This window comes from Lycium barbarum, chromosome 1 (genome assembly GCF_019175385.1).
Source record: "Lycium barbarum isolate Lr01 chromosome 1, ASM1917538v2, whole genome shotgun sequence".
Taxonomy (NCBI): domain Eukaryota; kingdom Viridiplantae; phylum Streptophyta; class Magnoliopsida; order Solanales; family Solanaceae; genus Lycium; species Lycium barbarum.
The window spans coordinates 5,984,683-5,998,489 of NC_083337.1; the positions used below are offsets into that span (position 1 = coordinate 5,984,683).

General features: G+C 32.9%; 1 protein-coding gene and 1 pseudogene across 1 annotated transcript; both read left to right on the top strand.

Annotated features, from left to right (window-relative positions):
- The first annotated feature begins 4,188 nt into the window (after positions 1–4,188).
- Positions 4,189–6,966, top strand: LOC132630468 (E3 ubiquitin-protein ligase RMA1H1-like). The gene is made up of 2 exons (XM_060346034.1): positions 4,189–4,363; positions 6,144–6,966. Exon 2 carries the CDS (start codon positions 6,182–6,184, stop codon positions 6,887–6,889), a length of 708 nt encoding a protein of 235 aa, XP_060202017.1. The 5' UTR covers positions 4,189–4,363; positions 6,144–6,181; the 3' UTR covers positions 6,890–6,966.
- Positions 6,967–10,803: 3,837 nt separating this feature from the next.
- On the top strand, positions 10,804–11,591 carry LOC132621963 (E3 ubiquitin-protein ligase RMA1H1-like; annotated as a pseudogene).
- Positions 11,592–13,807: the final 2,216 nt, after the last annotated feature.

A 13,807-nucleotide genomic window follows, 5' to 3' on the forward strand; every position in this document is an offset into this window, starting at 1 on the left:
TAAACTAATACTTGATCTCAACCAAAACAGATTAAGGCTAAAAAGAGAGCTAGAGGATGAAATGTTACCCTATTAAACTGCAAAAATCTAAATTAAATTAAGGCATGAACATACAGGTATCATAAAAAGAAAACCAAAACCCACTAACCGATCCCCGAGCATGCATAATACTACAAGTCATTAAAATGATAATCAACCAACTGAAACAACTGGCACGAACACATAATCACTTCTTAAGCTACTAAACTGAAATGAAAACTAAACATCAAAGCGACAACATACACGAACATATCACAGACTTTAGATTCGAAATGAAAAGAACACACTGACCTTTTGTGGGTGCAGTGAAGTGGGTGTCGACGGGGTCTCGAATCTATGCTCGAACTCGAAGAAGTCGATTAAAGTAACAAAGTTTCCAACTAAAAATTAGAGTAATCGTTGGCTGATCTCTGTTGATTAAAACTTGTGTTTTGTGGGATTTTCGTGGTTCCACCTCCTTCTTTTTCTTTTCCTCCGTTCTATTTATAGGGTTTGCTAGTGTGGGAGAGAGACGAACGGCGTGGGGAACAAGGGTGACAGACGCATGGGAGGCAAGGTGAGTGGAATGGCAGAGAATGTGGAGGGGAACGTGAGGAGGGAGGCGAGAGGAAAGCACGTGAGGGAACGGAGGAAGAAGCAGAAGAGAGAGAAGGGAGCAGGGGAGGGGCGGCGATGAAGGAGAAAGAGAGGAAGAGGGATTAGGGTAAGGTTAAAGGCATTGGGTCGGGTCGGTAATGGGCTGGTCCGTTTGGGCTGGCCTATTAATTTAAATATGGGCTGATATAAATGTGGGTTGGGTATCAAAATGTGGTTTGTTTATTTGGGTAGGGAAATAATATTGTATTTGTATTTTAAACCATTAATTGGCTGAAAATTGTTGACCATTCTTCCGCTATTTAATTATTTTGGGATTCTAATTTAATAACTGGTATAATATAAATTATGTAGAGACAATAAATAGTTAACTTGTAGAAGAATAAAGATTTTGCAAAAATGTTGCCTTGTAATAAATTTAACGATTCCAAACCCGAAAACGAAATGATGACTAACCGTTTAAAATTTGTGATAAAGTAATGCTCATAATGTTGAAAATAAAAGTAATGATATTAATAGTAGTAGCAATAAAATATTGTGAAAAAATAAAGTATTTAGCTCGTCAGTAAAATTTAAAAAAAAAACGAGTAAATTAAATAAAAGAGGGACAAAATTGGGTGTCAACAACGTGACCATCTGTGAAATTTACCCTGTTAATCTAGGACTACTCAAATTAAAATGCAACAGTAAGCGAAATTTGACTTGACTTGATCCACTTCTGGGTTTGTTTTTTCCAATGGAGGAAGAATAATGAAATGCCTAGATTAGTTCTCAAGTAAACTTAAAAAAATCTTATTAATTCATTTCTAACAAACTATGATTGATACACAATTATAAAAATATCCTAATTATTACTCCATTGATAATTAATCAAAGATTTCCTCAAGATCCGCATAAGCCTCTTTGACTTTAAGAAATATTAATCAAGAGGGCATTTGCTTAACCTTTTTTACATATAATAAGTTATAATCTCTTCCATTAAATGTTTATTCTATTTTTATCTTCATCAATGACAAAATTATACTAAGAATAAAATGATGAAAAAATAACTATGTCTTGAGCTTCTAAAATGATAAATAATTTGAGATAATTTTTTTTAATAACCACGAAATATAATTTCAAATGGAGGAAGTAGTAGTTTTTTACTCGTAGAATTTGCACAAAAAAGTTTAACCGGCTTCTGGAATATTGGAAGCCTCTAGGAACATAGATTTTCTAGAACACAGTTTTGAAGTTGCAATTTAATTAACGTGTGATTACTGATCGCAGTATTAGTAGTCAAAACTAAGAGAGTTTACAAGTCTAACGTGTGATTACTGATCGCAGTATTAGTAGTCAAAACTAAGAGAGTTTACAAGAGAGTTTACCAGTCTAAAGGGAAAATGACCTAATAATACTACTTAAGACTTTATATTACAAAATATAAGGATACTTTTTCTTATTTACAAAATATACCAATTTAATTACACAACATATCGGATTTAAAAAAAAAAAAAAATGCCCACCCTTCCCTTCCCTTTTCTATCACAATCTATCTAGATCTGGAAAAAAAAAAAATCAACCGACCCCTGCCTTCTCCTTCTCTATCACAATCTGTCCAGATCTGGAAGAAAAAATCGCTTGTCGATGCTCTGTTTCATCCATGCTTTCCGACACTGCCCCAACTTTTCAACGAGGCGATTCTCAATCTCTTTCTCTTCTTCATCAACAAAGCATACTTGTCGACAAGTTTTTTATCTCCTGCTATTTGTTGCGATCTTAACCATAAGCCGGCATGGTTAGAGTTGTGGTACTACAAGTAGTTCAGACCAAAGCGACACCCTCAGTGATTTCATGGACCCTTGATCTAGCGTAATGTTCATTAGGCTTTTGATTTAGCTCTTGTATAACAATTAGGAAGCATAGAACTTAAGCTTTTTATCTCTTGTTGCTGAAAATTTTGAATATTTTGAATTTTATATTCAATAAATTTTGTATTAAATATTGTGTGAAAATTGTATACCAATTGTTGTAGTTGTTTTATATTTCATCCGAATTTCGAAGCGAGATTCAAAATTATATTAAATTTGTATCCGAATTATATATAATGGTGTTGTAGTTGTATTAAATTTCCAAAAAACTAACATGAACTTTATACAAAATTTATACAGTTATATGCATATTTCATACCGTTTTTATACAGTTTTAATACACGAAAAATGTGAGCATTCTAAGCCTTGAGCGAGATATATATATTTCATGCAATTTTCATACGCAAAAATTTGAGCGAAATTTTTAAGCCTTGAGCGAGATATACATATTTCATACACAAAATTCTGAGCGAAAATTTTAAGCTCTGACCGAAATATACACATTTCATACACAAAAAATTTCATATATCTGTTGATATGTTTTGTAAACTGAAAAATATCGTCATATTTTGTAAATATACCCTATTCTTATGTATATATAAGTTATTCTCCCTTAAATTAATTAATTAATAAAAACACTGTTATTATAGAGAGTCAGAGTATGTCTACTAACTATTAAGAAACTGCCAAATGTCTATTAGACCTACGAGTGCGAAAATGAAAGGAAGGGGTCCAACCAAACTAAAAAGGTTGTGAATAAAGAAAGCCCTAATTAGAAAAAAGAAATTGGGTGATAAAGACTGATAACTTGACTTAATATTATAATTGCCAGGGTGGAAAATAGCTCTGATCTTGATATTTAAGTACTCTCATGTAAAAAAAATGACCTTTGATATATAAAATAATTTGTTGGTAATGCGCGAATATATGAACCCTCTTCTGCCCCTTTAGCTTCATCCCATGGCTCCCTATATCTTGTATTGTTTAACATGGCATAAATTTAAGAGAAAAATAATGTCTTAAAAAATTTATAGGTAAAGTAAAGCATAAATATTTATATGGCCATAAATCATATGAAATTAAAAAAAAATTGAATTATTTCTAAATAAAAATATAATATTTTATGAAATAAATTAAAAGGAAAAATATGGCACATAAATTAAAATAGATGGAGTAATAATTCAATATAAGGTCAAATAGCCCCTTAAAGTTCGTACCAATTTTTATTTGATACCTTAATTGAGGTCTTTACCTATTAGACACCTAATACATGATCAAACATATTTATTATCATCAGAGTTTGTTAAATATTTAATGGAGATAAAAAATACTAAATTTATTTTTGACAATAAAATACCAAAAATTGCTCAAATATATGAGTATTAAAGAGGTCATATTGATCCTATCCAAACACAAGTGACAATTGTTTGTCATTTTCTGGAGTAACAAAATCCAAAAAAGAGCAACAGAAATCAGAAAAATCCAAATAATAAAAAAGAAAAAACACACTCAGAAACGGCGAGTAATACGAATCCAACGTAAGCGCCACGTTATTTTCAATTATCCAGAAGAAATTGACAAGTAAAATTTGTACATGTTTATTATAGTATATATTTTATATTACCGGCTAAATAAATTTTCCTATACATGCACTTACACAACAACCTTGTATCTATATATATATATATTTGTAAAGCACTATATATATGTAAAGCCATCCCCAAGCCACTTCATTCTATCTTTCACATTGCTTCTATAGTCTCACAGTACTTGCTTTCTTTGCTAAAATCCTCAATCTTGAATTTTTTTCCCTTTATCACAGTCAGCATAAAACTACAGACTTGTTTTGTTTGGACATTCTTGATACAAATATAATTCAGGTATCTATCTTTTTTGCTTCTTGTTTCTATGCGTCTGTTTTCATTTATATTAGATTGAATAGGTTTGAGCTTTATAAGGAAAAAATTAATCAATGAAGAAAAAAAAAAAAAACCAAGAGTTCAGATCTTTAAAGTTATGATTTTTCTGTGCTTGAAGTCTCAGATTCTTATAAGTTGCTTATAAGCCCATTTGACTTAGTTTATCTAAAGCAGTTTGGATTGACTTATAAGTTGTTTATAAGTTGCTTATAAGCTGTTTTCAGCTTTTTTGAGTGTTTGGCTGGCCAGCTTAAAGTCATTTTGTGCTTAAAATAAGCTCAAAAAAATAATTGGGCTCATTTGACTTAGCTTATCTAAAGCAGCTGAAAACAACTTATAAGCCAAAAAAAATAAGTTAGATTACCCAACTTATTTTTTTTAGCTTATAAGCTGCAAGGCATAAGCCCATCCAAACAGGCTCTATGTCTTTACTACTACAGCAATATATATGTTTTGCTTTTTTTTCTTTTTCTTTTGTTTGGTTTATTGGTGGGGTGGTAGAAATTGAGTTTTGGTACATGGAAGATTATCTGATGAAATTTATCGAGGTTTTAAAATATTTTGTGTCTTGAATAGTAAAGGCATTGAGATAGAAGGATAAATAGGGTACTTGTTATTTCTACAGCTAGATAATTGTCAAAGGTACATTGTTGTAACTAAAAGGCTAAAAAATTGCATAATCTTGTTCTCTCCACTTTGTTGTTTCAGAGCATCTTGAGCTTCATATAGGTCAAAAGGTCTGCCACATCAGTTGTGGGATGGGAAAGTAATCTCTTTATATGGTTTTAAGCAATTCTATCCTCATGAGCCAACTTAACTTTTGCGGTTGGTTAAGTTCTAATTCCGTTCCTTATCTTGGTTTCATAGGCAGGACCACCCAACTAATATGTTGTTCACGCTCTAGTTGCTTGGTAGGGGTGGGGGGTGTTAAGAGTCTCACATCGGTTGTGGAATGAGAAATTGTCTCCTTATATGGTCTTGGGCAATCTTCACGTGATGAATTAGCTTCTGGGGTTAAGTTAGGCACAAGGTTCATTTCTGATAATCTTATCGAAGTCCCCTTCTGTAGTTGGATAGAAGGCTTGTGGTTTAGAAATAATGTTTGAACTCTACTTTTAGCCGGTCAAGAATAGTTTCTCTGAAGTTTTTCTTCAAACCTGTAGCTCCTGAGCTTTTTTGTAAATATCTATTGTGTCTATAGCGCTGGATTTGACCTGCTAGAGTTATGTCCCTTGTAATACTCACTAATTACCTGAAAATAGGTCCTGGATACTGCTATTCAATTAGCAATCACTATTTATCTTTTGAGTTGCTAGTGGATCATGGTAGGGCTTATAATGTTGAATTCACATCTTATAGACAGTTAATTTTGAGATTTTATGGACAGCAATAGAGTTTCTATAAGTAGTCCTGCGATTGTACAACAAATGTAGTCTTTGTGTACATAACTCTATTGTTTATCATCTCTTGAGAATTATTGTGACTTATTGCTGGACGTTTACCTATTTACTTTCGATCGGCTTTTGTGGTTGAATGGAACTTTAGTTGGCAGACATTTAGTTAAAAGCCTCTCTTAGGATTGTTTAAATGCTTTTCAAAGTTTATTTTGGAATCAGCTATAATTTTCTTCAAGATTTGTCTACAAAGATGATATTGATTTGCTTGGCATTTATTATGCAAGTTCTAGCTGTATTGAGATTCTGAAATCTAATGTTTTTCCCTTGGGCATATGTCTCTACAGGCACTAGAAATCACGAAAATTACATCAAGAAACAGGATATGGCCCTAGACCTTCATTTCCAAGAGCAAATATCAGAGGCTGCCTTTGATGAACGTGGCAGTACTCCCTTAAAGAAGTGGAAGACGTTTGACAATGAGTGTGAAGAAGACAATCTCTCTGGAGGTTTTGACTGTAACATTTGCCTGGACGTTGTGCATGATCCCGTGGTTACCTTCTGCGGTCACCTCTATTGCTGGCCTTGCATCTACAAGTGGATTCAATTCCAGAGCATCCCTTCAGAAAATCCCGATCATCAACACCCACAATGCCCCGTTTGCAAGGCTGAAGTTTCACAAAAAACGTTGATTCCGCTCTACGGCCCTGGCCAAGCTACAAAACCAGCTGAAGACGACGTTCCAAGTAAACGCACGGTCATACCACAAAGGCCTCCAATTCCAAGATGTGGGGTCCACACGCACAATTCACATCCATCCCAGCAGAACCCTCGGTCACATCAGTCTCATCCTGCCAGCTACATGGCCCCACCAATGCTCAGCCTTGGTGGCACGACAACGAATGTGTTGCACCCCATGATTGGTGAAATGGTTTATGCACGGGTTTTTGGAAATGCGTGTCCAAACGCATATAATCTAGCAGGCAACAGTAGTTTGAGAATGAGAAGGCAGCTATTACATGCTGATAGATCACTAGGGAGAGTATATTTTTTCCTCCTCTGCTGTGTAGTGGCATGTCTTCTCTTGTTTTGACCACTTTTCCCGCTATATTGCGTGTAATTTGTAGATACGAGTAGTTTGTAGATAATGAATATACAAGCTAGGCTCAATGTAACATGTTCTGGAAGCATCTCATCTTGATTCAGACCAGGGGCGGAGCCACATTGGCTCCCGGGGTTCATTCGAACCCCCTCGGTGAAAAATTACAGTGTATTTTCAAAGTTAAAATTATTTTGTTATGTATATATAGTAGATGTTGAACCCCCTGACTTCTCCGTGTATTTACCTTTTAGAATTTTTGAACCCCCTAGATGAAAATCCTGGCTCCGCCACTGATTCAGACTAGCATAATAGTTGATCTTCATCAAGAAACCAGTTTTTAGAAAGTTGAATAGATCTTTCCTTTGACAAACTATCCATGGGTGTTTTTTCTTTGTCAAACATGCCTGTTTAAATTCCGGCGAATCCACCATTAGTTTGTTTAGTCATCTAGAATGTCAAGGCATGTGAAGTTTTAATTTCTTTGCTTGAAGCTGAAAACTCTGCTTCTATTACAAAGCTGAAAAGTTCATATTTGCCAGAAGGTTTTTGAAGAAATTTCATTACGATATTATAAATTTCACTACCAAATTCGAACATTAACATCACGGTGTTCATGTCGTTTAACTGTCAGTATTGAAAATGAATATAGAAGTAGCCAAATTGGAAATTCGTCAGTGGGATCAAGTTACTTGCTTACGTGGATGAGTGACAAAAAAGAGCAAATGTATACTAGAGAGAGCGCAGCAATTTGAGGAAATTGATGTGGTGTATGTGGTTCAATCTAGAGAAATGTTTTTCCCCAACAATCTAAAATAGATCTTCAATTTTATCCTTTTGAGCATCAAAGAATAGAGAAATACTATAAAGTATGAAGTGAACTAATAAGGCTATTACAATTGTGATATAATAGTCCATATGACCCGGTTAGCAAATTTGATGACCAAGGCAGATTGCTTAGAAATTATCAAGATCATCTATTTCTATCACAAAACCAAAACATAAAAATAAAAATGAGTCGCTTTGACAAATTAGAATAATTAAGATAATTAACGCTTTTGAAAAACCAAGAACAAATTTATTTATTTTCTTTTAAATTATCCTTATAATATATTTAAAATTTAGCTACAACTTAAAATAAACTATAAAGACCCGCTTCTTTCTTTGGATAGCATTCTGAAGTTCAATTTTTGCAGTTTAAATTTTAGGATAATATTGTCGGGAAGTTCAGTTCAGACAGTTCAAACTCAGGTCACTATCCTAAAGTTTGAACTATATTTTTTTTAATAAATCATAAAAATCGATGCAATTTTTTTTTCCTTAATACTACAAGTTTTTATTAGGTTTTTACTTGATACGTAAGGTATTTCGAGATATGTGATCTGAAATTTATAAAAGCTTATCAAAGTTTTGCTTCTAAAATTAAAAAAGCGTAGAGTTTTGTCCTAATCATTTATCTATAGTCCTTTTTCTTAGCTTTCTTTTCTAAGAAAAGCAAAACTCTCAACATTAATGGCTTCTAGTTTGTATTTCCTCCGTTTCAAATTATCTATCTTTTTTTTTTGTTTACATATCCTTTAAAAAATATTAACTAAGAGGGGCAATGACTTAACCTTATTTATGTATAAGTTATAATCTCTTCCATTAAATGTTACTCTATTTATGTGTCATTTCCTTTAATGATAAAATTCTACTAAAAATAAAATGACAAAAAAAATAATTAATTATGTCTTGAATTTTTAAAATGACAAATAATTCGAAACAATAATTTTTATTAAAATTAGGACACATAATTTGAGACTAGGGGATAGTAATTTTTACTCAGTAGAATTTGCACAAAAAAGATTAAAGTTAAGCCGCCTCCTGGAATATTGGAAGCCTCTAGGAACACAGACTTCCTAGAACACAGTTTTGAAGTTGCAATTTAATTACTGATTGCAGGGAAATTTTTTTAAATGTGTCTCACACAACTGACATTAATTGTGTGAGATTTTTTTTTGTGAGACAAAAAAGTGAACTCAAAATTTATAGACCCAAAAATATAAGATGTGAGTCAACTTCTTTATCTCACAAAAAAAGGCTCACACAACTAGCGCATGATAAAATTGATCGCAGTATTACTGTATTAGTAGTCAAAACCAATGAGAGTTTACACGTTAAAGTGCGATACTCGTTTAAATTAATTAAATTAATAAAACTACTGTTTGTATTAAAGAGATCATTTTGATCCTAATCCAAGATGCAAGTGAGTCACTTAAAGTGACTGCTTTTTGCCATTTTGTGGAGCAACAAAATCCAAAAAAGAGCAACAGAAAGTGGGAAAATCCAAATATAATAAAAAAGAAAAGACACACAGTCCAATGAAGCCTCCTTTAAGATTTTATCCAGAAGTAATTGACAAGTAAAATTGGTACAGTTTTATTTATATTAATAATATTACGCGCTAAATAAATATTTTTCCTATACATACTGAACAACCTTGTATCAATAGGCCCATATATTTGTAAAGCACTATATAAATATGTATAAGAATATGTAAAGCGACCCCAAAACCACTTCATTCTATCTCCCTATCAAAACATCCATTTTTTTTCCTTAACTCAGTCAGCATAACATTGCAGAGTTTTTTCTATTGGATATATTCTGAAACTTAACAGTTGAAAGGACATTCTTGGTACAAAATATATTCAGGTACCTTTCTTCTTTCTTTCTTGCTTTCTTTGTGTCTTATATTTCTGGTTTCATTTAAATTAGATTGAAAAGGTTTGAGTTTTATAAGAAAGATTAATTTAGAAAAAAATGCCCAAGAGTTCAGATTCTTACATCTTTGTTACCACAGTAATTTTTTTATTTTTTTTATTTTTGCTTTCTTTCCTTTATTGGTGCGGTGGTAGACATTGAATTTTGGTAGGATTGACGTTGCCTTAGATTTTTTTTTTTTGGGTATATTCCGAAAATTCTTGCTGAAATAGGGTTAAGATTTTAAATTGAGGTAGAAGGATACATACGGTACATAACTGTCAAAACTTACATGTGAATCATTTTTTTGTACTTAAAAGGCTAAAAAGTTGCGAGTTTGCCGCATTGGTTATGGGGATGGGAATTAGTCTCCTTATATATGTCATTGAGCAATCCGCTAGCTTTTGAGGTTTAAGTTAAGCCCAATGTTCATTTCTTATCTTGATATTAGAGCCAGGACCATCCAATTGATATGTTGTTCACACTCCAGTTGTCAGGGGTGTGAAACAGTATCTGACTCTATGTCTAGCTGGGCAAGAATCGTTTCCTGAAGATTTGACCAGCTAGAGTTATTTCCGTTGTAATACTCTCTAATTACCTGAAAATAGGTCCTGGATACTTGCCATTCAACAAGCCATCACTGTTTAATTTTTTGAAGTGCTAGTAGTCATGGGCAGCAATAGAGTTTCTAGAAGTGATATCTCAATTTGCACAATAAATGCAGTTCTTTGTGTACATGATCTATTGGTTATCATCTTTTGAGAATTATCGTGCCTTATTGCTGGATGGTTTACCTATTCATTGTTTAGTCAACTTTTGTTGTAGAATGGACCTTTAGTTGGCAGATATATACTTAAAGCCTCTCTTAGCCTGCTCTCCACCCACCACTTTACCTGATTGTTCACTTCTCTTTTCTGAAAACAATCTGATTAATTGGAAGAATCAGCTATAGTTTTTGTCAAGATTTGCTCGGTTTCCAAAATTTTAGGCATAAGCTTTTAGTGCTTTTTTTTCTTTTTTCTTTTTCTTGTACTTGTGGTATTGATTTGCTTGCCATTTATTTTGCAAGTTCCAGCTGTATTGAGATCCTGAAATCTAATGTTTCTTTCCCTCTGGGAATATGTTTCTACAGGCATTACAAATCAAGAAACTACATCAAGAAGCAGGATATGGCCTTAGATCTTCATTTCCAAGAACAGATAGCCGAGACTGCCTTCGATGAGTGCGTAGTACTCCCTTTGAGAAGTGGAAGACGTTTGACAATGAGCGTGAAGAAGACGATATATCTGGGGGTTTTGAATGTAACATATGCCTGGACGCTGTGCATTTCTGTGGTCACCTTCTGTGGTCACCTTTATTGCTGGCTTTGCATTTATAAGTGGATCCAATTCCGGAGCATCCCTGCAGGAAATCCCGATCATCAACACCCACAATGCCCAGTTTGCAAGGCTGAAGTTTCACAAAAAACCTTAATTCCACTCTATGGCCCTGGCCAAGCTACAAAACCAGCTGAAGACGGCGCTCCAAGTAAACGCACGGTCATACCACAAAGACCTCCGATTCCAAGATGTGGGGTCCACACGCACAATTCACATCCATCCCAACAGAACCTTCAAACACATCAGTCTCATTTAGCCAGCTATATGGTCCCACCAATGCTCAACCTTGGTGGCACGACAACAAATGTGTTACACACCATGATTGGTGAAATGGTTTATGCACGGGTTTTTGGAAACGCATATCTAAACTCATATAATCTAGCAGGAAACAGTAGTTTGAGAACGAGAAGGCAGCTATTACATGCTGATAGATCACTTGGCAGAGTATATTTTTTCCTCTTCTGCTGTGTAGTCGCATGTCTGCTCTTGTTTTGACCACTTTTCCCGCTATATTGCGTGTAATTTGTAGACGAGTAATTTGTTAGATGTTAGATGATGAATATACGGGCTTGGTTCAATTTAACATGTTGCGGAAGCTTCTGTATCTTGATTCTGGCTAATGCACATAAAAAAGAGCATTGGGTGTGCTAGTAACAACAAAAGATGCTACCTTTCTTTTACTCTAGGTGATGGAGTTGCTAAGTTTTCATCCATTCTGGTGCATACTACTCCCACATGAAAATGCAAGATGTTAAGTTTTTGTCCAAGAGAAATAGATGAAAATAAAACAGTAAATAGGGGGGTTAAGGTTGGGCCGGATCATTGAGAAAAAAAAAATCCATGTAGACTAAATAAAATGTCACATCATATTTTGTTGATCAAATTTTATTAGGGTGGCTTTTAAAGCGGCAAAGTGGAGTGATCTTATTGTTATAATGAAATGCCTAGATTTCGTTCTCAAGTAAACTTAAAAAGTCTTATTAATTCATTTCTAACAAACTATGATTGATACACAATTATAAAAATATCCTAATTATTACTCCATTGATAATTAATCAAAGATTTCCTCAAGATCCGCATAAGCCTCTTTGACTTCAAGAAATATTAATCAAGAGGGCATTTGCTTAAACTTTTTTACATGTAAAAATAAGTTATAATCTCTTCCATTAAATGTTTATTCTATTTTTGTGTCATCTTCATGAATGACAAAATTATACTAAGACTAAAATGATGAAAAAATAACTAACTATGTCTTGAGCTTCTAAAATGATAAATAATTTGAGATAATTATTTTTAATAACCACGACATATAATTTCAAATGGAGGAAGTAGTAGTTTTTTACTCGTAGAATTTGCACAAAAAGGTTTAACCGGCTTCTGGAATATTGGAAGCCTCTAGGAACATAGATTTTCTAGAACACAGTTTTGAAGTTGCAATTTAATTAACGTGTGATTACTGATCGCAGTATTAGTAGTCAAAAAAACTAAGAGAGTTTGCAAGTCTAAAGTGCGATACTCTTTTAAATTAATTAATAAATAAAAGTACTGTTATTATAGAGAGTCAGAGTATGTCTACTAACTATTAAGAAACTGCCAAATGTCTGTTAGACCTACGAGCGTGAAAATGAAAGGAAGGGGTCCAACCAAACTAAAAAGGTTGTGAATAAAGAAAGCCTAATTAGAAAAAAGAAATTCGGTGATGAAGACTGATAACTTGACTTAATATTATAATTGCTAGGGTGGAAAATAGCTCTGATCTTGCTATTTAAGTACTCTCATGTTCAAAAAAAAAAAAAAAAAAAGACCTTTGATATATAAGATAATTTGTTGGTAAAGCGTGAATATATGAACCTCTTCCACCCCTTTAGCTTCATTCCATGACTCCCTATATCTTGTTTTGTTTAACATGCCATAAATTTAAGAGAAAAATAATGTCTTAAAATTTTTATAGGTAAAGTAAACCATAAATATTTATATGGCCATAAATCATATGAAATTAAAAATTAAATTATTTCTAAATAAAAATATAATATTTTATGAAACAAATTAAAAGAAAAAATATGGCACATAAATTGAAATAGATAGAGTAATAATTCAATTAAAGGTCAAATAGCCCCTTAAAGTTGCTCCCAATTTTTATTGGATACCTCAACTGAGGTCTTTACCTATTAGACACCAAATACATGATCAAACGTATTTATTATCATCAGAGTTTGTTAAATATTTAACGGAGATAAAAAAACGCTAAATTTATTTTTGACAATAAATACCAAAAATTGCTCAAATATATGAATATTAAAGAGGCCATTTTGATCCTATCCAAATTACTACTATATTAGAAGAGTGGGTTTGGTCGTCAGCAACCCACTCTTCTAATATAGTTATTATACACTCTTCTAATATAGTTATTAATTAAAATAATTTTAAAAAATAAAAAATTAAGATAGGGTCCACGTGAAGAATTAGAAGACAATTGGAAAAAAATAATAATAAGGTGGGGTCCACGTGAAGAAGTAGGAGACAATTGCAAAAAAAAAAAAAAGATGGGGTCCACATGAAGAAGTAGGAGGCAATTGCAACAAAAAAAAGGACATTTAAATAATGATAATAAGATCAGAAAATGGTAAAGGTACGCTTAGAGAAAATTTAAAGAAGAGAAATTCAAGAAAAAAGAAATAACGATTTAAATTGAACACAAAAACCGCTAAAGAAATCATAAAACCAAAAGATTTAAAACTTATACCTTGGGTAAGGATAAAAATTCACTAATTTTAGACACATACGTCTCACACAA

Coding starts and splice junctions, on each gene's coding strand:
- LOC132630468 (XM_060346034.1), top strand. CDS start 6,182: ATGGCCCTAGACCTTCATTTCCAAGAGCAAATATCAGAGGCTGCCTTT.